The following is a 23,627-nucleotide window of genomic DNA, read 5'->3' on the forward strand; positions in this document are numbered from 1 at the left end:
TGGCAGAAAACGCTGTACAACGAGAAGAGGAGACCAGACCCTGAGGAAGATTGTGGAGAAGGACCGATTCCAGACCTTGGGGAACCTGAGGAAGCAGTGGACTGAGTCTGGTGTGGAAACATCCAGAGCCACCGTGCACAGGCGTGTGCAGGAAATGGGCTACAGGTGCCGCATTCCCCAGGTAAAGCCACTTTTGAACCATAAACAGCGGCAGAGGCGCCTGACCTGGGCTACAGAGAAGCAGCACTGGACTGTTGCTAAGTGGTCCCAAGTACTTTTTTCTGATGAAAGCAAATTTTGCATGTCATTCGGAAATCAAGGTGCCAGAGTCTGGAGGAAGACTGGGGAGAAGGAAATGCCAAAATGCCTGAAGTCCAGTGTCAAGTACCCACAGTCAGTGATGGTGTGGGGTGCCATGTCAGCTGCTGGTGTTGGTCCACTGTGTTTCATCAAGGGCAGGGTCAATGCAGCTAGCTATCAGGAGATTTTGGAGCACTTCATGCTTCCATCGGCTGAAATGCTTTATGGAGATGAAGATTTCATTTTTCAGCACGACCTGGCACCTGCTCACAGTGCCAAAACCACTGGTAAATGGTTTACTGACCATGGTATTACTGTGCTCAATTGGCCTACCAACTCTCCTGACCTGAACCCCATAGAGAATCTGTGGGATATTGTGAAGAGAAAGTTGAGAGACTCAAGACCCAACACTCTGGATGAGCTTAAGGCCGCTATTGAAGCATCCTGGGCCTCCATAACATCTCAGCAGTGTCACAGGCTGATTGCCTCCATGCCACGCCGCATTGAAGCAGTCATTTCTGCCAAAAGATTCCCGACCAAGTATTGAGTGCATAACTGAACATTATTATTTGATGGTTTTTTTTGTTTGTTATTAAAAAACACTTTTATTTGATTGGATGGGTGAAATATGCTAATTTATTGAGACAGGTTTTTTGGGTTATCAGGAGTTGTATGCCAAAATCATCAGTATTAAAACAATAAAAGACCTGACAAATTTCAGTTGGTGGATAATGAATCTATAATATATGAAAGTTTAATTGTAATCATTACATTATGGTAAATAATGAAATTTAACACTATATGCTAATTTTTTGAGAAGGACCTGTATATACACATACATACTATATAATATATACATACATACATACACACACATAAATATATGTATTGCTGAGCTGTGAGAGAAAGATGCAAATTCTTTCTATCACAGAATTTCTAAAAAGAAAAAAAAAAAAACAGCATGCATGTGGACAAATTGAAACAATAAAACGCTGCTGACGGCTCCACCGGGAAGAGTAAGATCCCCAGACTTGGGCCACCCAGGTAGTCTAGAAATGCACTGTCCTGTGCTCCCAATGGATTTCCTATCAGTCAGTTTTGGGACATTTTACATAAACATTCCCCTTGAAATGACTAAGGGCTCCTTTACCTTCAAGCAGGGTGTTTCCTTGGCTTTCATTATAAGACATTCATCAGAAGAATATCGGTGTATTTGATTTCGCTCGCCCTCGTTGGGGAGAAACCGCATTGGTTTCAAACTATTTCTGTTCCTCAGTTTCAAAGTCAAAGAGAAGGAAATAGATTTTCTGACTGCCCTCAGCGTAAGCAAAATCAAAAAGGGATTACGAATTTGCTTTGTGTATACAATGTAAGTTCTAAATACGACTAGGGTAATCCGAGTCACGTCTTGGAAGGAGAAGGTGATTTGAAATTATTGGTGTGCCAAGTGTTCAATCAGGAACACGCACAATCGGAGATTTTAACTAATGCCGAGCCTAAATTTATTTACATCTACCACAAATACCCCAGCTAACGAGATCAGAATGAAAGAAAAATCTATCACAACCACCAATTTATTTATTTATTTTTTTTATTTAATTTTAAGCATGACGATTTTTAAATATCAATAGAAAAACAAATACAGATCCAAAAATTATATATATATATATATATATATATATATATATATATATATATATATATATATATATATATATATATATATATATATATATATATATACACACATACCACATTTGGAGATAACTTAGAGAACTTACGGTACCTATTTTAGAATAGAATCAATTAAGCAAGAACGTAAAGGAACGCTCTTCACTTACAAAATTGACTTTAATATGATTAAATTCTACGCATACAGTTGAAAAAAAATATTTTATTCTAATTTCTCCTTTCCAGTCTTATCAAAATGAAAGCAAACTTCAACTGCTTACTCCCATGGGAGCGTTGCACTGTCTGCTACTCAGAATCCGAGAAGCACAACTGTTTACATCTCTGTAAGGTCTTCAGACCTTTTATTGGCACGGTACTCCGATGAAGGACGAGAACAAGTGGAACTGAATTTTGCTTTGATCGTGACTAAACAGAAAAAAAATAGTTCTACGTACTACTGGTACAAAGAATAATTGTGATATAAAAAGTATAATAAAATAATATGTAAATGATACTTAACATTGTATGAGCAATTAAATAATAATAATAATAATAATATTACAATAAAGAAACAAATTGTGGATATAGTAACCATATCATTAGGGTTTTTATTCTGCACATCCTGATACACAAATATATGAAACAAGAATCCATGTCTTCTTAAAAATATGGGAATACAATCCCGACAAACATACATCTATTAAACCAGATCTGGAAAACCAGACACATTATGCATGGCTTTAGTATACAATACAACTCACAAATATAGGATACGTTTATTTAAAGGGCATATTATTTTTTTGTTGTTGTTGTTTTTACTCTTTGTGTCATTTTATTTATATTTAAAAAGTCTTGCTTAAAAAAAAACCCAAAACAAAACATTTTTGCTAAGAAAAAAGTAAGTTCAGAATGGGTGAGAAATGTACGTAAAATAAACACTGTACACCATTCCCCCATTGCTCCCATCCCAATGATTCCTAGTCTCCAGCAAGTCTAAACTTATTGGTGCATCAATAATATCCAGACTCGGGGACGTGACCACTTTAATAAATGACTAGTGGATTTATTTTTTTATTAAAATCCATTCAGAACATTTTGTAAAACACATGTACCACTGGACAAGCTCATTTCTGAAAGTACAATAAGCATCAGTGAAACAATGATAAGATATATTAAAGAAAAGACAACAACAAAAGTACATCAGAAAAGTAACGCCTTTGAAAGGAGCTGTACATTCCGGGACAACCCTTCTAAATGCTGCAATCTATTAGTGCAAGCGACTGACGAACTGGAAAAGCGGTGGCCACTGATGGGCTGCAGCCTTCACAGTCCCCTCAGAATCTCCTCCTGATAGGCTGCAGCGCTCACGTGACACATACACTTTTCTCATCAAACTATGTATAACTTCTTTTCTTTTGATCCGGTTTTACTTATTTTTATACCTTTTACGCAGCTTAACCCTCGGCAGTAGTATCCTGCATATTATGTAAATATATTGACTTCTGCTAATTACGTGTTCTTTGTAGGCCCTGATAAAGGTCATTCTGTCTGAAATGTTGGCCTGTTTTCTTGTACAGACTCTTTGTTGTACTACATAAAGTTTGTGTGTTTTCGCCTGCAAGTTTTCAGTGCAGTGATGCTAATTGATATATATATACACGTCATGCGATTAGAAATGGACACAGAGCTTGGAGCGGCGCTGATGTTAGAGGTATGTTTTTTTTATTTTGTTAGGCACATTAGGGTTATTAAAAATGGATGTTTGAGTAATGGACAACCCCTTTAAGCTTCATTTTACATAAGTTTTCTTAAAGGTAACCTGTCACCCCGTTTTTTCAGATTGAGATAAAAATACTGTTAAATAGGGCCTGCGCTGTGCGTTACAATAGTGTATGTAGTGTACCCCGATTCCCCACCTATGCTGCGAAATACATTACCAAAGTCGCCGTTTTCGCCTGTCAATCAGGCTGGTCAGGTCGGGTGGGCGTGGTCACAGCGCTGTTTCTTCCTCAGCTTTACGTTGGTGGCGTAGTGGTGTGCGCATGTCCGAGTTTGCATCTCGGCTTTGGGAAAATGGCCGCCGCGATCTCTTCTGCGCACGCGTGGCATCCCACGGCCATTTTCCTGAAGCCCCGTGCAGCAGAGCACTCCATCTGCGCACGCGCGGCCCCAGGAAGATGGTCGCCCCCACCGATGACGGGGTAATAGCGCAGATCGCGCGCTGCTTCTTCACGTGCACGCAGTGGATTCGTCACTTGGACATGCGCACACCACTACGCCACCAACGTAAAGCTGAGGAAGAAACAGCGCTGTGACCACGCCCACCCGACCTGACCAACCTGATTGACAGGCGAAAACGGCGACTTTGGTAATGTATTGAGCAGCATAGGTGGGGAATCAGGGTACACTACATACACTATTGTAACGCACAGCGCAGGTCCTATTTAACAGTATTTTTATCTCAATCTGAAAAAACGGGGTGACAGGTTCCCTTTAAGGCCTTCCTGACATTAAAATATGCCACCTAGCCTCCTACTTCACCAGAGTTCTTGATCCTCCGATAGCTGTACCCATCTTCACTCCTCCCTCCTACTATTGGTCCCATTGCTACAACTGTTGATTGACTCTGACATGAGCTCACGTACCTCTGAGTCCAACCCCACTGTTTCCATCACTATGTAATTCAGTTTCTCCCAAGTCTAGAGGACTCATTATGTAAATCTTGTATAAAGACGGATCAACTGAGCTTCACATTTTGATGCTGGTGCAAATTGGACTTCACTAGTTGTGGTCTCTTCATCTATTCCAGCCCATTAGACATTTGGAGAATCCATCAACTTTCACATTTCACATTTTATTAGCTCCCTTCTGCCAGTTCTTACAATATGAATATCTACTTAAGCAGATTTGCTTCGATAAAGAACATTTTAGACACAACCTTTCGATATCCTACTTCATCCTGCAATCACCTCATGACCAACCACCACCCAAAAATATCTTACTGTTGGATGTAGATTTTGGCCTTTAACCTCAGAACAATGGCACATTTCCTCTTAACACATAAGGTACTGATCAGCTCCCACATTCAGGAGTCCAACTATAAAATCCTATCCTGTTGGTATAGGGTCCCAACTTGTCTACATGCAACGATTCCAGATGCAAACCCTACTTGCAGGAGATGTGGAGAGGCGGAGGCTTGATTTCTTCACATTTTTTGGTCTTGCAAAAACCTTATCCCTATCCTTAGGGATGTTCAGAAGGTAATTTGAAAAATCACAGATTGGACAGTGCACTTTACCCTTTGCTGCTCCTGCCCCATCACGGAGATTCCCACACCGATCTACAAACATTCCATTTTACGTCATCTTCACATGACAACAAGAGCACATACAAATCTATTATAGAAGAGGGAAAAATCTAAATCTCTCAGGTTTTCTAAAATTAACAACTTGATGCACATGTCAGACAAATCCCCTTTCATTCACAATTCCTGTAGACTGAGCCCTCGCGGGCAGGGTCCTCTCTCCTCCTGTGCTTGTGTGTGCCTTGTTTTACTCATGTTTATTTTACCTGTCTATATTTGCCCCGTTCAAATGTAAAGCGCCATGGAATAGATGGAGCTACAAAAATGTATAATAATAATAATAATAATAATAATAAAATTCACATGATTTCAAACTAATGGGTGGAATTTCAATAGACACAGGAACACAGAACCTTCCTTCGGGACTCCGAAAGATAGACTAGGCGACTATAGGTATCAAGGCCGGTTGTCATTGTCCTGATTCCTCCCTACTTTAACCTATCCCTTTTTTTTCCCTCTCTCATTGCTTGTACTTCCTGGAAATGTATACATAAATTGAAAAAACAAGTGTTCCCATTGGACTTAATAGTAGGGCATGCCCCTTTGAAATTCCGACATTGCATAACATAGCCTATTGACAAGATGAATGGTAACAGCCTATTGTCCATTTGTTATTACATTGTCAAGAGGCAGAATTCTAAAAGATTCTTCCAAACTTCATGTTTTGGGAAGATATAAGTATTTACTAAAACAGACATGTTAAAGAGAATCTGTCCGCAGCTTTTTTCTGTGCCATCTGAAGGCAGGACGAGTTTGAGGACCGATTTCAGTGATGTGTCATTTATTAGGTGGATACTGTTTTTTTTCAATACAATGAGTCTTATCAGATTATCACCGTCAGTCTAGCTGCCCGTGTGGTTCCTGGTAAAACCAAACCTGCAGCACTGATTACGGTCAATATACAATGTACACAGAAAGCTGCCAATCAGGGGTGTGTCCGGGGGCAGCTTTCTGAGCTCTGCTACAGGTTACATCTGAAAACTCTGACCGTGTCAAAACGGCTGCACCTAGTAAACTAAGTGGCACATCACTGGAATCAGGGTCTCTTTTCCTACATCATGCTGCTCTCAGCTGAGGTAGCAAAAACCTGCGGACAGATTCCCTATAAGGCCCCTTTCACACATCAGTATTTTTGCTATCAGTCGCAATCCGTCGAATTTTGAAAAAACCTTCCTGACGACTGTTTTTTTTCCCATAGGCTTATAATCACGACAGCTTGCGTTTCATCCGTCGTTCGCCGGATCCGTCGAAAATTGTTTGTCCGGCGGCCGGAGACAACGGACAAAGTAACGGTTTTTGTGTACGTCGAAAAAAAAAAAACAGACAGCAACGGATCCGTCGCCATCCGTCGTCTGCTCAAATGGAAGCATATGGGCGCAGGATCCGTCAAATGACGGAATCCGGCGATGGATTCCGTTTTTTTCTTAACTGAGCATCCTCCAATTTATTTAGCCAGATCCGCTAGTCAGATCCGTCGAAAAAAACGAATCCATCGCATCAGTTTTTCACAATCTGCGACGGATCAGTCGATCCGTCAAGCCAACGGATTGTGACTAACGGCAAAAAACTGATGTGTGAAAGGGGCCTAAGTGAGCTGACAGATCCTTCAGGGGACAACGCTTTTAAATCAGGCCAAGGACACTCATTTTACCTTCTGTATTTAGGAAACAAAAATAAAACCAATTAAAATGCAAATACCATTACCTCCATAGTGAACACATGTGTGGCCGCATGAGAGGTGTAAGGAGAGCAGTACCTTGATGTCACTCTCCTCTGTGTAAAGTATGTATAGTGAGTTATGTCATCAGTCACTCTGTACACTCTGGGAAGAGATACAATCTGGAGGACACCAGGAGAAGTGGCGAAGGGCCAGGACATTAAATGCTAGATTTCAACGAGTGATTCATTTGTTAAACACATGACACATCCAAGTCCAGATGCCGATGCCAAGTGGATGGTTAGAGATCTAGTCTCAGACACCCACAAAGCCTCTTCTGACTGTTCAGAGGATTACTTTATACAAGGGCTTCACTCATTTTATTTTATGAGTTGAATGTGATTTATGGAAAAAAAAAAAACAATTTAGGTCGTTGATATATTCATGTCCAACTGAAGTGCCAAAATGTCTTAAAAAGGAACCTGTCACACTGAACATGAAGTCTAATTAGTGAGCAGCAGGAATCAGAGCAAGAGGAGCTGAGCAGATTCATCTACAGTATTGTGGAAGAAGAGGAGCTGAGCAGATTCATATACAGTATTGTGGAAGAAGAGGAGCTGAGCAGATTCATATACCGTATTGTGGAAGAAGAGGATCTGAGCAGATTCACATACAGTATTGTGGAAGAAGAGGAGCTGAGCAGATTCACATACAGTACTGTGGAAGAAGAGGAGCGGAGCAGATTCACATACAGTACTGTGGAAGAAGAGGAGCGGAGCAGATTCACATACAGTATTGTGAAAGAGAAGAGATGAGCAGATTCACATACAGTATTGTGGAAGAAGAGGAGCTGAGCAGATTCATCTACAGTAGTGTGGAAGAAGAGGAGCTGAGCAGATTCATCTACAGTAGAGTGGAAGAGAAGAACTGAGCAGATTCATATATCGTATTGTGGAAGAAGAGGAGCTGAGCAGATTCATATACCGTATTGTGGAAGAAGAGGATCTGAGCAGATTCACATACAGTACTGTGGAAGAAGAGGAGCGGAGCAGATTCACATACAGTATTGTGGAAGAAGAGGAGCGGAGCAGATTCACATACAGTACTGTGGAAGAAGAGGAGCGGAGCAGATTCACATACAGTACTGTGGAAGAAGAGGAGCGGAGCAGATTCACATACAGTATTGTGAAAGAGAAGAGATGAGCAGATTCACATACAGTATTGTGGAAGAAGAGGAGCTGAGCAGATTAATCTACAGTAGTGTGGAAGAAGAGGAGCTGAGCAGATTAATCTACAGTACTGTGGAAGAAGAGGAGCTGAGCAGATTCATCAACAGTATTGTGGAAGAAGAGGAGCTGAGCAGATTAATCTACAGTAGCGTGGAAGAAGAGGAGCTGAGCAGATTAATCTACAGTACTGTGGAAGAAGAGGAGCTGAGCAGATTCATCAACAGTATTGTGGAAGAAGAGGAGCTGAGCAGATTCATATACAGTATTGTGGAAGAAGAGGAGCTGAGCAGATTCACATACAGTATTGTGGAAGAAGAGGAGCTGAGCAGATTCATCAACAGTACTGTGGAAGAAGAGGAGCTGAGCAGATTCATCAACAGTATTGTGGAAGAAGATTGAGTACGTTATATTTAATGAGTGGTCTTAGTTAGTGATTTAACCTCATTAGTGACCACCAGTTCGTGTTTTTACTGACCTGCGATATAAGAGACTAGCATCCCCCGATAGATGACAATACTGTAGCTGTTAATTGTACATTCTATATGGTTAACAGTGTGGGGGCTCCCTTTTTATCCCCACTGTCACACTAAGATCTTGATCCTGTGGTGCTGATGTTTGCCATAGCAATTCATGGCCAAATAACGGCCTTAGAGTCTGACGGCTATTGTGGCCTGTTCAGAAGTTACTAAAATTTGGGTGGTAAAGATGAACTTTCTTATTCCTGTCATGACACTTTGCATTCATTCCTGAAAAGAACCTGAAGGATTAATGAACTACCTGAAAGCAGTTTTTAATACGTTGAGGGTTCTGGTTTTTAAAATGGTATCACTTTTGGGCGTTTTCCAATATGTAAGACCCCCAAAGTCACATCAAAAATTTTGTACATTTCCTTGAAAAATTGCTACTACATTTTTAAACCTTCTAAAACACCAAGAAAATAAAATAACATTTTACAAATGGTGCTGATGTAAAGCACATGTGGGAAATGTTATTTATTAATGTTTTTGTGTGTCCTCACTATGGATTAATGGGATGATCATTCAAAGTTTGCAAATTGCTAATATTTTACAATTTTTGTCAAATTTCTCATATTGTTACGAATTACCCACAAACATATCAACCAAAATTTACCATTATCATAAAGTACAATATGTCTCAAAATAAATGGGATATATTGAAACATTCTAGAGTTATTACCACATAAAGTGACACTGGTCAGATTTCTAAAAAACTGGCCCGTCACTAAGGGGTTAAAAGGAACCTGTGAGCAGTTTGATCTACAGGCAGGCTCCCTCATTGCTTCACTAAAGTGGTCCAACTTTTAGGGGGTTTGTATCAAGAGTTTTTGCGGAGATTCTCTGAGCTGCTGGATGGTGGAAAACTTTTCGTATTTTAAGATGCACTTTTTCCCCCCAAATTTGGGGGAAATTTGGGGGTGTGTCTTATAATGTGGATATACCTTACCGGTACCGTTGCTGCAGGCTGGGATGAGGGGGTGTCCGGCAGTGCTGCGGGGTGTCCGATTGCTGCTGCCGATGTCTCCACTGCTGCCGAGGCTCTGCTGACATTTTGTGAAAGGCCAGAGTCCCCGCAGTTCCATGGTTTCTTGTGCGGTGGACTCTGGGAAAATGGCCGCCGGGTGGGCGGCGCATGCTCATATGGAGATCTTGGCACCAAGATCTCAGGAGATGAGATCTCAGCGCCGAGATCTCCATCTGCGCATGCGCTGCCCCCCTAGCGGCCATTTTCCTGGAGTCCACTGCACAGGAAACCATGGAACTGCGGGGGCTCTGGTCTTTCACAAAATGTCAGCAGAGCCCCTGCAGCACTGGAGACATCGGCAGCAGCACTGGACACCCTGCAGAACCGCTGGGCACCCTTGCAGCAGAACCAGACACCCGCAGCGGCACGCCACACATTGGAACACCCCCTCATGCCAGCCTGTGGCCTGCAGCATCACGCCACTCCTGACTCCTCCAGGGACCCCGCGTCACCGCAGCCACCACCCCCGATAAGCAATAAGATAAATGGATTATAAGACGCACCATCATTTTATTTAAAAAAAAAAAAAATCCTATTTTTCACCTCAAAATTTGGGGTGCGTCTTATAATCCGGAGAGTCTCATTATCCGAAAAATACGGTATATGTCTCGACGGAAAAAATTACTATATATATATATAAAAATAAAGAAACTTGTGGCCTGAAACCCATATTGCTTTATTTTACTTAAGGTATAAACTAGGTATTATTCTTTGTAAACTTGGATCGCGCTCAGGGTGTATAATTGAGTCAAGGATGCGATCCATACGGGGTCCTAGTCAGAGATGGTTTTAACTCACTGTGCTATGGTGAGTCACTGCAGCCGCTCGGAAAATGGGGGGGGAAGGGGGATTTTTCGCTCGTAGTGCAGAGAGGAGGCTCACGAGCGCCCACTCCAAGATGAGGTACTCAGAAGGAGGTCATTAAAGAATACATCTAAGACAGAGTTCTTCCTTTATGTTTGATAACTAAGTGTTGTGTCCAGAATTATACTTTTTCTATTGGGTGTATAGATCAGTTTCAGCATCCACTGTCAGTTCTGTCTAGGGTGCCGAGATGGTCAGAGGCGATTAGCATTGCCGACATTCCTGATCGAGGCATTAATGAAAATATATACAAATAAAACTGTCTATCTGCGCAGCATCAGATGGTACAATGCTGAGAGGAGGCTCCTATCAGAGAGGAATCACAACTTTTAGGCAGTGGAGACATAGACTTCACCATCGCAAAATGAGCCACATTTATCAAAGTGGCCTATGCGGCTTTATAATTCTGGCACGTTGTTAGGCTGTCTAGTCTGTTACACAATTTATTAGTTGGCTAAATTTGTGCCAATCATTTGTGACATATTTGCGCCTTTTAAAACATTCCCCACTTACTGGAAAGTCACCCCTAGGAAATCTGGTGAAACATAGATTGAAAAACATGCCATGAAATTGGAGAAAAAAGTCAGCATATAGGACCCCTCTGGAGTCTTCCCACCCCTTCGTAAATGAAAAAAGACCTCTTTCCAAGTGGGTAGGTAAAAGCCAGAGGGGGCAGCACACTGGACTCTTCTCACTGTACGTGGCTGGTCTTCCCTGGCTTGTTAGTGATGATTCAGCCAGTCTGTATTCCCTGCTAGCTGTGAAACACGAGCATTCCTAAAGGCCCCGTCACACATAGCGACGCTGCAGCGATACCGACAACGATCCGGATCGCTGCAGCGTCGCTGTTTGGTCGCTGGAGAGCTGTCACACAGACCGCTCTCCAGCGACCAACGATGCCGGTAACCAGGGTAAACATCGGGTAACTAAGCGCAGGGCCACTCTTAGTAACCCAATGTTTACCCTGGTTACCATCGTTAAAGTAAAAAAAAAAAAACGCTACATACTTACCTATCGCTGTCTGTCCTCGGTGCTCTGCTTCTCTGGTCTGGCTGTGAGCACAGCGGCCGGAAAGCAGAGCGGTGACGTCACCGCTCTGCTTTCCGGCTGGCCGGCGCTCACAGCCAGACCAGAGAAGCAAAGCGCCGAGGACAGACAGCGATAGGTAAGTATGTAGCGTTTGTTTTTTTACTTTTAGGATGGTAACCAGGGTAAACATCGGGTTACTAAGCGCGGCCCTGCGCTTAGTTACCCGATGTTTACCCTGGTTACCAGCGAAGACATCGCTGAATCGGCGTCACACACGCCGATCCAGCGATGTCCACGGGACCTCAACGATCAAAAAATGGCCCAGGCCATTCCGACACGAGCAGCGATCTCACAGCAGGGGCCCGATCGCTGGTACGTGTCACACATAGCGAGATCGCTACTGAGATCGCTGTTGCGTCACAAAACTTGTGACTCAGCAGCGATCTCGCTATGTGTGACGGGGCCTTAAACGTCAGTTCACACAATGCTCTCAATGCACCTTTTATCTGCAGCAATTTTCAGAAAATGTGATAAAAACACAGCAATTTTACCATGTTTTGTAAAATTGTGGCAAAAAAAAAAAAAAACGCATTGTGTGAACACACGCTTACAGGTTCAGTACAGCTCATACAAGCACTCTCCCATCAAATATAAAAGTCTAAGGCTGCGTGCACACGTAGGTGGGATGTCTGCGGATTTTTCCGCACCTGTTTTTGTAAATCCGCAGGTAAACCGCACTGTGGATTACCTGCGGATTTACTGCAGAATTACCGCGGTTTTTGTGCGGATTCCACCTGCGGTTTTACACCTGCAGATTCCTATTGTGGAGCAGGTGTAAACCGCTGCGGAATCCGCAAAAAGAATTGACATGCTGCGGAATGTAAACCGCTGCGTTTCCGCGCGTTTTTTTCCGCAGCATGTGCACTGCGGATATTGTTTTCCATAGGTTTACATGGTACTGTAAACTCATGGAAAACAGCTGCAGATCCGCAGCAAAATCCGCAAAGTGTGCATATACTCTAAAAGGAAAATAAGACCACATCCATTTGCTACATAACAGGAACACGTACCTTTCTTTTTCAACACCCAGTGGACTAGCAGGTCTTTGGGACAGAGGAGATATTCCTTTATTTCTGTCTGTGCGTAGGTCATAATACTTATGTTCTTCCACCCATACTGCTGACTGATCCAAAATACCTACAACAACAAGACAAGTAAGAAACATGCAACCCGCACAAGCACAGCTTACTCCCTCTACCCTCTACCCGGCTACCATTGTCCAATTCCTGACTATCACAGTTTACTGTAAAATTGTGGGTATTGCTGCCAGAAGTCCATTAAAGGGGTTGTCCACTAATTGGAAAACCCTTGTTTAAACAAAGTCTGTCCCAGGGATGTCGGCAATGGATCTTCCGTGACACAGTATACCACGTAAGCCCTGGAGCCAATCCACAGCCACTATTGTACTGCTCAGCTTTTACTACTTCCACTTATCTGAGGTTTGTCTCAAGGCATGGACCTTGGAGAAGTGGAAAAAGTGAAAAGGCTGCTGATTGGCTGCAAGGCTCACATGACACAATATCATGCGAGCCATGGCAGACACGGTGGCGACATTGCTGGAATGGCGACAGTATGGGAGAGGAGTGGAAGAGTTTTTATTTTACAAAGGGGACTGCTTCATTTAGAAAGGAGTTGTCCATGTACTGAACATCCCTTTAAGGGTGTCAATATTAGGAGTGTTCACAAAGGGAAACAGTCATCAAGGTTCTATCCAAAACAGGCTCCTACTGATCCATTCCATGCGCCCCAAAAATTATCTTTAATCACTGCTCTGCTACTACTACTTGGCGCCGAGAGGTCCAATGGGTATGTACGGACCTCGGCACGTCTTGCAGTTAGATCGCTTATCCAGCCGCTCTGCCTTTGATTGAGGTGGTCTGGATAGCGAGCTCACAGCATGCGCCGAGGTTGGTCTGTACATACCCAGAGGACGGCTCAGCACTGGGTACCATGCAGCAAAGCCGTGAATAAAGATAATTTTTAGACGTATGTCGGCATGCAGGGGCGTATGAAACGGAGGATAACAATACTAATTAATTAGTAACAGGAAACCGGATGACAGCTTTCCTGTAAACAGAGTACGTGGGGTAAGGGAACTTCACTTTTAGAGCGGTGTCGCTGCAGGTTATCAGAATTCAAAACAGGCCATTTGTCCACAGATTAATGCTCAAAGCCAAAACCCCAACTACGCAGTTGAGTTGACTTTTTTTTTAAAGACACACACCCCAGCTGAAAAGGAAGATTTTGAATCAGTATCTCATTGAACACAAGAACAATTAACAAAATGTTGACAAGACTGAGTTTCATGGTACATTTTAACAACCCATAACATGAAAGTATGGTTAATAATATACAGTGGCTGGCAAAAGTACTCAACCCTGTGGATTTTTTTTACCCATTTCTGTTACATTACAACCGGTGTTTAAATATTTTGTAATCCGGTGTGTGTGTGTGTTTGTGTGTTTGTGTGTGTGTGTGTGTGTGTGTGTGTGTGTGATGTCTTCAGCACTAAATAGTCTAAGTTGGTGAAGTGAGAAAAATACAGGCATGAATTAAATTTACGGAATCAAATAACTAAAAATTGGCATGTGCATATGTATTCACCCCTTTTGCTATGAAAACCATAAATCAAGAGGCACCACCAACCAAACATCACCATGAAGACCAAAGAGATCAGAAAAATAAGTCAAGAACTAAGTTGTTGGGAAGTACAAATCAGGGTTGGGTTATAGAAAAAATATCGCAATCTCTGATGATCCCTCAGAGCACCATCAAATCCATTATCATCAAAAGGAAAGAATATGGTACCACAATAAACCTGCCAAGAGAGGGCCACCAACCAAAACTATCAGCCCGGGCAAGGAGGACATTATTCTGAGAGGCAGAACAGAGACCAAAGGTAACCCTGAAGGAGATATAGAGTTTCCAAGCAGAGACTGGAGTATCTGTCCATACGACCACAATAAGCCGTACACTTCATAGAGGTGGCCTTTATGGAAGAGTGGGCAGAAAAAGGCCTTTACTTACACACAAAAATTGTAAGGTTCGTTTTGCGTTTGCCAAGACACGCGAGAGACTCCTCAAATGTATGGAGGACGGCACCGTGGTCTAATTTGCACTATTTGGCCACCAAGGTAAACATTATGTCTGGCACCAAACCAACACAACTCATCGCCCCAAGAACACCATCGGCAGCAGAGACAGGGAAAATGGACCGAGTCTAAGTGAAGACGGATGGTGCAAAATACAGAGATATTTTTGAGCAATACCGGTTTCAGCCTGTCAGCGATTTGAGACTGAGACAGAGGTTCACTTTCCAAAAAGAAAATGAACCAAAGCTTCCCACGCCCTGCTCAGTGTGTTCCCGCTGGTGTGGAGAGCTGGCGCATCACTGATATGACTGCTCTCCAAGCTATCCTGATCATCGTGGGACAGATATTGCTTATCTTCTCGTCGGAGAGGTGGGGAATATGATCTTTTATCATTTTTAATTTTTTACTTGATTAAGTAAAAGTTTTATTTCAAATACAAGACTTTATTCTTTCTTTGTCTTTACTACAATCTTACTATGGGGTTTGTAATGGGGATGTCTTCTAGACGCCTCTCCATTACTAACTTCTGGGCTTGATGTCATTACAAAGCTGACATCAAACCCAAAACTATTACCCAACTTGCCACCGCACCAGGGCAAGTGGGAAGAGGCGGGCAAAGAACTGACACATCTAATAGCCGTGCCTTCTCTGAGGCAGATGCAGGCTGTTATTTTTAGGCTGAGGGGGCAAAATCTATAGCCCTTTCCCAGTCTGAGAATACTAGCTCACAGCTGTCTGCTCTAGCTTGGCTGGTTGTCAAAAAATAGGGGGTACTCCACCCACTTTTAAAATTACTTATTTAAATAATTTTTAAAAATGGAGTGGTGACCTCTACATTTTTTTTTATAACAAGCCAAGATAACACTGACAGCTGCAGCCCACAGCTGTCAGTTTTGCCTGCACTGGTTGTTAAAAATAGAGGGCACGGCAAGTCATTTTTTGTTATTAATTTATTGCACAGGCGCTAGCTGGTGAATACTCATCATCGAACACCTGTTCTTGCTGCTATTAGCGAGAGTAGGCGTACGATGATGAGAGTAGTGCTCTTATCAGCCGAAACATGTGATCGGTGGTAACCAGTTTAACGCCGATCAGAAATGCTGGCTCACATGCTGTCAACTGTATGAAGAAGTCTGTGTTCAGGGACCGTGCATGGACACAAGGTGTTCCGTATGGATCCCGAACTTTACCGTTTGGGTTAGCCCATCACCACTGATAAGTAAAGCTTAGTATGAAGAAGTCTGTGTTCAGGGACCGTGCACGGACACAAGGTGTTCCGTATGGACCCCGAACTTTACCGTTTGGGTTAGCCCATCACCACTGATAAGTAAAGCTTTGCTGTTCTTTCTGTAGCCTTCACCTTTATGTGTAAAGTTAGACTTACTTGTGGTTGAATTCTTGTCAATTAAAATTTTGCAGTCTAGACTATAGCTTTGCTCCCATGAATTTCATTGGGGTTTACTCATATTTGCAACATTGTCTAGGTAAATTACATTTTTTGGGTGTACAAAATAACAAATCTTGTTTGATTGTAATCACTAATCCACATTTGTAGGAGTATTTTGTATTAAGGCATCGCATAGAAAATGTTGATTCTGAAAGGAAACTAAGTTTTCAGAAAAATTTGTTGGGGTGTACTCATTATATATATATATATATATATATATATATATATATATATATATATATATATATATATATATATATGTTATAAATCTACACACACAAAGAAATAGAAATATAAAAGCAGCACTTGCATTTTTCCATCGAAAGTTAAGTGCAAAGCCCACTCTTACAAACAAAAACTCAACAAAAAAAAATTAACAAAAAGGGCAATTCCCCAAAGAGTGATGATTTTAATCAGCCTGTGATTTTTGGGATCAAAATGGCACAGCCTTTCTCAAGCAACACATAAGGTGAAGTGAACACATACGTAAAGAGCCATCAATAAAGGTGTTCCAAGCATATTAATCAGCTAATTAAGGCAAAACCAATACACACAGTATAATATAAGTACATGCACACTGGATATAAACACATGCACACCAAATTAGTAATAAATGCTTAAATTAATTTCATATGGCCTGCAGTGCATAAGAAAGGGTTAACTCACGCTCGCTTCTGGGAGGTCCTAACAAAGATACACTGCCCCACTGCTGTAGGGAGATAAACATTTGGATTACCTCTGCTGGATACTGTTTCTGCTGTGTAAGGATCTGGTAGAAGAAGTATTTTTTTGTTACAAGAAAAGACATTGCCCTGACACTCTGCAGGGGTGGGCTCACAACGCAGTGTCTGCTGGAGGTTTGGGTCAGGGGGATTTTCAGACATCTGCCTGTGATGGATGCCTCCGGCATGCAGGGGCATATATCTCCTATAGGCTTCTGTATTAGCAAATATAGTATAGTATAGAATATGGTTTTCTAGCAGGATGCCAGAGTTTGGAAGAGTCAATAAAGGTATATTCACATGTACTATCCCAATGGAGGGGAAAGGGCGCTCATTTGGCCTCTGTTGGGTCAATGGAGGCCAGTGCATAGAATTGGTGCAACAAGGAAGTTGGCATTAAAGGGGTTGGCACTTTGTTTTCAGAAATATATCGAGGGCCTGATTTTGTGTCAGTTACTAATATACAAGTATTAGGGTATGTTTCCATGGTCAGGATTGCATCAGGATTTGACGCAGGTAAAATCTGCACCAAATCTGCACCTGAGGTCACTGGCAGGTCACCTGCGTTTTTCGTGCATTTTTTTTTCATGCGGATTTGTGTGTGTTTTTGTAAGCTCAATAAAGATATACAAAAAAAAAAATTGTGATGTCATTTCTTGTCCAACCTCTTCATTTACATACTCCATTGAAGAATATACACACACAGACAGAGATATATAGATACGGTAGATAGAAAGATAGAATAGATGGATACGATACATATCTATCGTATCTATCTATCTATTTATCTATCATACCTATCTATCTATATCTATCTATGGATCTATCTATCGTATTTATCTATGATATCTATCGATATATCTATTATCTACCGATATATCTATCTATCAATATATCTATTTATAGATATATTGATAGATGATAGATAATAGATAAATAGATAATAGAGAGATACGATAGATATCTATCTATCATATCTATTGTATCCACATATTGTATCAAACTATTGTATCCATCTATCGTATCTATCTATCTATAAATATATCAAGATTCAAGATTCAAAGAAGCTTTATTGGCAGGACCAAATACACATCAGTTTTGCCAAAGCAAGTGTATAGAGGCAATAGGGATAGGGACTGTGGGGATGTTGGGTAGGAGCTGTGGGGGAGGTGGATGGGGCAGATCCAGGGTGGGGGCTATAGTCCATGGCATAGGGGAGGTGGATGGGGCAGGTCCAGGTTGGGGGCTATAGTCCATGGCATAGGGGAGGTGGATGGGGCAGGTCCATTGTGGGGGCTATAGTCCATGGCATAGGGGAGGTGGATGGGGCAGATCCAGGTTGGGGGCTATAGTCCATGGCATCATAGTTCTCTTTCTCGCAGTCTATGACATTCGCTCACATACCGCGCTGCTATCTCCACTGCTCTCTCTTCTTCTCCCAGCAAGATATATGTTTTCCCTTCCTCCTTCATGGTGATGAAGTCTGGGAAGAGATGTGAGAGTCTCCTGAAGTGAGTGTCCCTCACTTCAGGAGATTGTTTGTGTTATTACAGTAGCAATAACAGGAGAAGGCCCTGTCAGAGATTACTTGTTGCGATTAGTGTGTTGGCTGATCTGTGCAGCATCAGATTTCTCACCAGCACTCTGCACCGACCAGGGAGCTCCCAGCACACACTAAATCTCTGCTTGTAATTGCTAAAGGTACCGTCACACTAGACGATATCGCAGGGCCGCGCTTAGTAACCCGATGTTTACCCTGGTTACCATCCTAAAAGTTAAAAAAAAACAAACACTACATACTTACCTACAGCCGTCTGTCCTCCAGCGCTGTGCTCTGCTCTCCTCCTGTACTGGCTGTGAGCGTCGGTCAGCCGGAAAGCAGAGCGGTGACGTCACCGCTCTGCTTTCCGGCCGCTGTGCTCACAGTCAGTACAGGAGGAGTGCAGAGCACAGCGCTGGAGGACAGACGGCTGCAGGTAAGTATGTAGTGTTTGTTTTTTTTTACTTTTAGGATGGTAACCAGGGTAAACATCGGGTTACTAAGCGCGGCCCTGCGCTTAGTTACCCGATGTTTACCCTGGTTACCGGCATCGTTGGTTGCTGGAGAGCTGTCTGTGTGACAGCTCTCCAGCGACCAAACAGCGACGCTGCAGTGATCCGGATCGTTGTCGGTATCGCTGCAGCGTCGCTAAGTGTGACGGTACCTTAACACTGTGTCCTGTCACTGCTGCTCTGATTATTCCAGGCTGACCTTGATCCCATCCCCCTCCTACATTGAAGGAAATGTATCCTGTGTGCTATGCACAGATACTCAAAGATGCCCCTGCCTGTTCTCAATAAAGATTATTTTAATATTTAATTATTGGTCTCGTGCTGGATTTGTGTAGGTGTTTTTATATTTCCCTAAATATAGCCACACCTGCAGGTTTCACAGCTTTATATTTCTTATTTTTTAATACACAGCCCTTAAAAACAAAATAATATTGCCTTAACTTTAGATGCAGCAGCTGTCACAACTCTGTTGTCGGAAAACCCGGGGGCAGGTGCTCCTTCCCTGTCCCTAATGCTAGGGCCACTATCCCTGCTTCCAAGATTACTTCTGATGGTGAAGATGCCGGGGCCACGTACCTTGCTGACCCTCCTGAATCAGCCCTATATCTGAAGTAGGGAGTAATAGTGTATGTATATACACATACCAAATTAATAAGGGAGGACGTACAGGGATAAATGAAATACCAAACATACAAATATGCACTAACAGACAGTAAAGAGGAACAACGGGTAGAAAAGGAAGGAGCACCAAATAGGAGACGATTAGGATTTGCACACAATCGAAACACCAAGCAAAAATCGCAGATCCACACTCCACATGCCTCTACAACCGATACCTCCACCCCAGGCAGTACAAGATTAACACTGGCAATTCACATTGCTAGAGGCAAATATATATATATATATATATATATATATATATATATATATATATATATATATATATATATGAGGTAAGTGGCCAATACTGAACAGCTGAGATCATCCAAGCCAAGCAGGAAAGCTTCAGAGACTCTAATCCATGCACTGCTAACAGAAATGTGCACCATTTAACATGAAGGAGAAATACTTCTAATCAGTGTAGGAGTACGTGAAATCAGATGTACAGTAATCATTTTACCATATACAGTAAGAGAAAGTGTAAAGAAAACAAATCCTGGGGACTTGCAATCAAACAGTGTTGCAGTATGTAGTAAAAAGGACTGTTTTCCACGACGCAAAGTTTATGGCTGGATGTCACAGGAGAAATAACAAGACAGGCATGGGGGCCTTCAGCTGGTCCTCATCTGTCAATACAACACATTAGCTCCCTACGGTGATGTCACCTGAAGGAACGCCCAGATCGAATCACTGCACTTAAATGCCAATTCAAGAGGTTAACAGCAGCGAATAGTGATAGCATCAGCTGCTGAAGTTAAAAGCAGCTGCCAGCTATGTAGTATTGCGGCATGTGACCTGTGTAGAGCCCACTGCAAACCCTCTGACACAATTCTGTGACGTAATGGTACAGTTAGGGCCAGAAATATTTGGACAGTGACACAATTTTCGCGAGTTGGGCTCTGCATGCCACCACATTGGATTTGAAATGAAACCTCTACAACAGAATTCAAGTGCAGATTGTGACGTTTAATTTGAAGGGTTGAACAAAAATATCTGATAAAGAAATGTGTACAATTCCTACATTTTCTACAAACACTCCACATTTTAGGAGGTCAAAAGTAATTGGACAAATAAACATAACCCAAACAAAATATTTTTATTTTCAATATTTTGTTGCAAATCCTTTGGAAGCAATCACTGCCTTAAGTCTGGAACCCATGGACATCACCAAACGCTGGGTTTCCTCCTTCTTAATGCTTTGCCAGGCCTTTACAGCCGCAGCCTTCAGGTCTTGCTTGTTTGTGGGTCTTTCCGTCTTAAGTCTGGATTTGAGCAAGTGAAATGCATGCTCAATTGGGTTTAGATCTGGAGATTGACTTGGCCATTGCAGAATGTTCCACTTTTTGGCACTCATGAACTCCTGGGTAGCTTTGGCTGTATGCTTGGGGTCATTGTCCATCTGTACTATGAAGCGCCGTCCAATCAACTTTGCAGCATTTGGCTGAATCTGGGCTGAAAGTATATCCCGGTACACTTCAGAATTCATCCGGCTACTCTTGTCTGCTCTTATGTCATCAATAAACACAAGTGACCCAGTGCCATTGAAAGCCATGCATGCCCATGCCATCACGTTGCCTCCACCATGTTTTACAGAGGATGTGGTGTGCCTTGGATCATGTGCCGTTCCCTTTCTTCTCCAAACTTTTTTCTTCCCATCATTCTGGTACAGGTTGATCTTTGTCTCATCTGTCCATAGAATACTTTTCCAGAACTGAGCTGGCTTCTTGAGGTGTTTTTCTGCAAATTTAACTCTGGCCTGTCTATTTTTGGTATTGATGAATGGTTTGCATCTAGATGTGAACCCTTTGTATTTACTGTCATGGAGTCTTCTCTTTACTGTTGACTTAGAGACAGATACACCTACTTCACTGAGAGTGTTCTGGACTTCAGTTGATGTTGTGAACGGGTTCTTCTTAACCAAATTAAGTATGCGGCGATCATCCACCACTGTTGTCATCCGTGGACGCCCAGGCCTTTTTGAGTTCCCAAGCTCACCAGTCAATTCCTTTTTTCTCAGAATGTACCCAACTGTTGATTTTGCTACTCCAAGCATGTCTGCTATCTCTCTGATGGATTTTTTCTTTTTTTTCAGCCTCAGGATGTTCTGCTTCACCTCAATTGAGAGTTCCTTTGACCGCATGTTGTCTGCTCACAGCAACAGCTTCCAAATGCAAAACCACACACCTGGAATCCACCCCTGACCTTTTAACTACTTCATTGATTACAGGTTAACGAGGGAGACGCCTTCAGAGTTAATTGCAGCCCTTAGAGTCCATTGTCCAATTACTTTTGGTCCCTTGAAAAAGAGGACGCTATGCATTACAGAGCTATGATTCCTAAACCCTTTCTCCGATTTGGATGTGGAAACTATCATATTGCAGCTGGGAGTGTGCACTTTCAGCCCATATTACATATATAATTTTATTTCTGGACATGTTTTTGTAAACAGCTAAATTAACAAAACTTGTGTCACTGTCCAAATATTTCTGGCCCTAACTGTATATCATGGAATATTAAGGGGTTAATATTAATAATTTCACTTCGATTGTCTTTCTGTTCAATTAATTAACCCCTTTACCCCCAAGGGTGGTTTGCACGTTATGGACCGGGTCAATTTTTACAATTCTGACCACTGTCCCTTTATGAGGTTATAACTCTGGAACGCTTCAACGGATCCCGGTGATTCTGACATTGTTTTCTCGTGACATATTGTACTTCATGATAGTGGTAAAATTTCTTTGATATTACCTGTGTTTATTTGTGAAAAAAACGGAAATTTGGTGAAAATTTTGAAAATTTCGCAATTTTCCAACTTTGAATTTTTATGCAATTAAATCACAGAGATATGTCACACAAAATACTTAATAAGTAACATTTCCCACATGTCTACTTTACATCAGCACAATTTTGGAACCAAAAATTTTTTTTTGTTAGGGAGTTATAAGGGTTAAAAGTTGACCAGCAATTTCTCATTTTTACAACACCATTTTATTTTAGGGACCACATCTCATTTGAAGTCATTTTGAGGGGTCTATATGATAGAAAATACCCAAGTGTGACACCATTCTAAAAACTGCACCCCTCAAGGTTCTCAAAACCACATTCAAGAAGTTTATTAACCCTTCAGGTGCTTCACAGGAATTTTTGGAATGTTTAAATAAAAATTAACATTTAACTTTTTTTCACAAAAAATTTACTTCAGCTCCAATTTGTTTTATTTTGCCAAGGGTAACAGGAGAAAATGGACCCCAAAAGTTGTTGTACAATTTGTCCTGAGTACGCTGATACCCCATATGTGGGGGTTAACCACAGTTTGTGCGCATGGCAGAGCTCGGAAGGGAAGGAGCGCCATTTGACTTTTCAATGCAAAGTTGACTGGAATTGAGATGGGACGCCATGTTGCGTTTGGAGAGCCACTGATGTGCCTAAACATTGAAACCCCCCACAAGTGACACCATTTTGGAAAGTAGACCCCCTAAGGAACTTATCTAGAGGTGTGGTGAGCACTTTGACCCACCAAGTGCTTCACAGAAGTTAATAATGCAGAACCGTAAAAATAAAAAATCATTTTTTTTCACAAACATTATCTTTTCGCCCCAAATTTTTTATTTTCCCAATGGTAAGAGAAGAAATTGGACCACAAAAGTTGTGGCACAATTTGTCCTGAGTACTCTGATACCCCATATGTGGGGGTAAACCATTGTTTGGGCGCATGGGAGAGCTCGGAAGGGAAGGAGCGCCGTTTGACCTTTCAATGCAAAATTGACAGGAATTGAGATTGGACGCCATGTTGCGTTTGGAGAGCCACTGATGTACCTAAACATTGAAACCCCCCACAAGTGACACCATTTTGAAAAGTAGACCCCCTAAGGAACTTATCTAGATGTGTGGTGAGCACTTTGACCCAATAAGAGCTTCACAGAAGTTTATAATGCAGA

The 23,627-nt window shown here is 42.0% G+C and overlaps 1 protein-coding gene across 2 annotated transcripts in view; it reads right to left on the reverse strand.

The window, feature by feature from the left end:
• EXOC2 (exocyst complex component 2) overlaps positions 1 to 23,627 on the reverse strand; it is a 253,824-nt gene that overhangs the window by 217,849 nt on the left and 12,348 nt on the right. For both annotated transcript variants that reach the window (XM_069730751.1, XM_069730750.1), the window contains exon 3: positions 12,727 to 12,853. In XM_069730751.1, the coding sequence (XP_069586852.1) occupies positions 12,727 to 12,853 (127 nt within the window). The remainder of the gene's footprint in view (positions 1 to 12,726; positions 12,854 to 23,627) is intronic.

This window comes from Ranitomeya imitator, chromosome 6, assembly GCF_032444005.1.
Source record: "Ranitomeya imitator isolate aRanImi1 chromosome 6, aRanImi1.pri, whole genome shotgun sequence".
Lineage (NCBI taxonomy): Eukaryota > Metazoa > Chordata > Amphibia > Anura > Dendrobatidae > Ranitomeya > Ranitomeya imitator.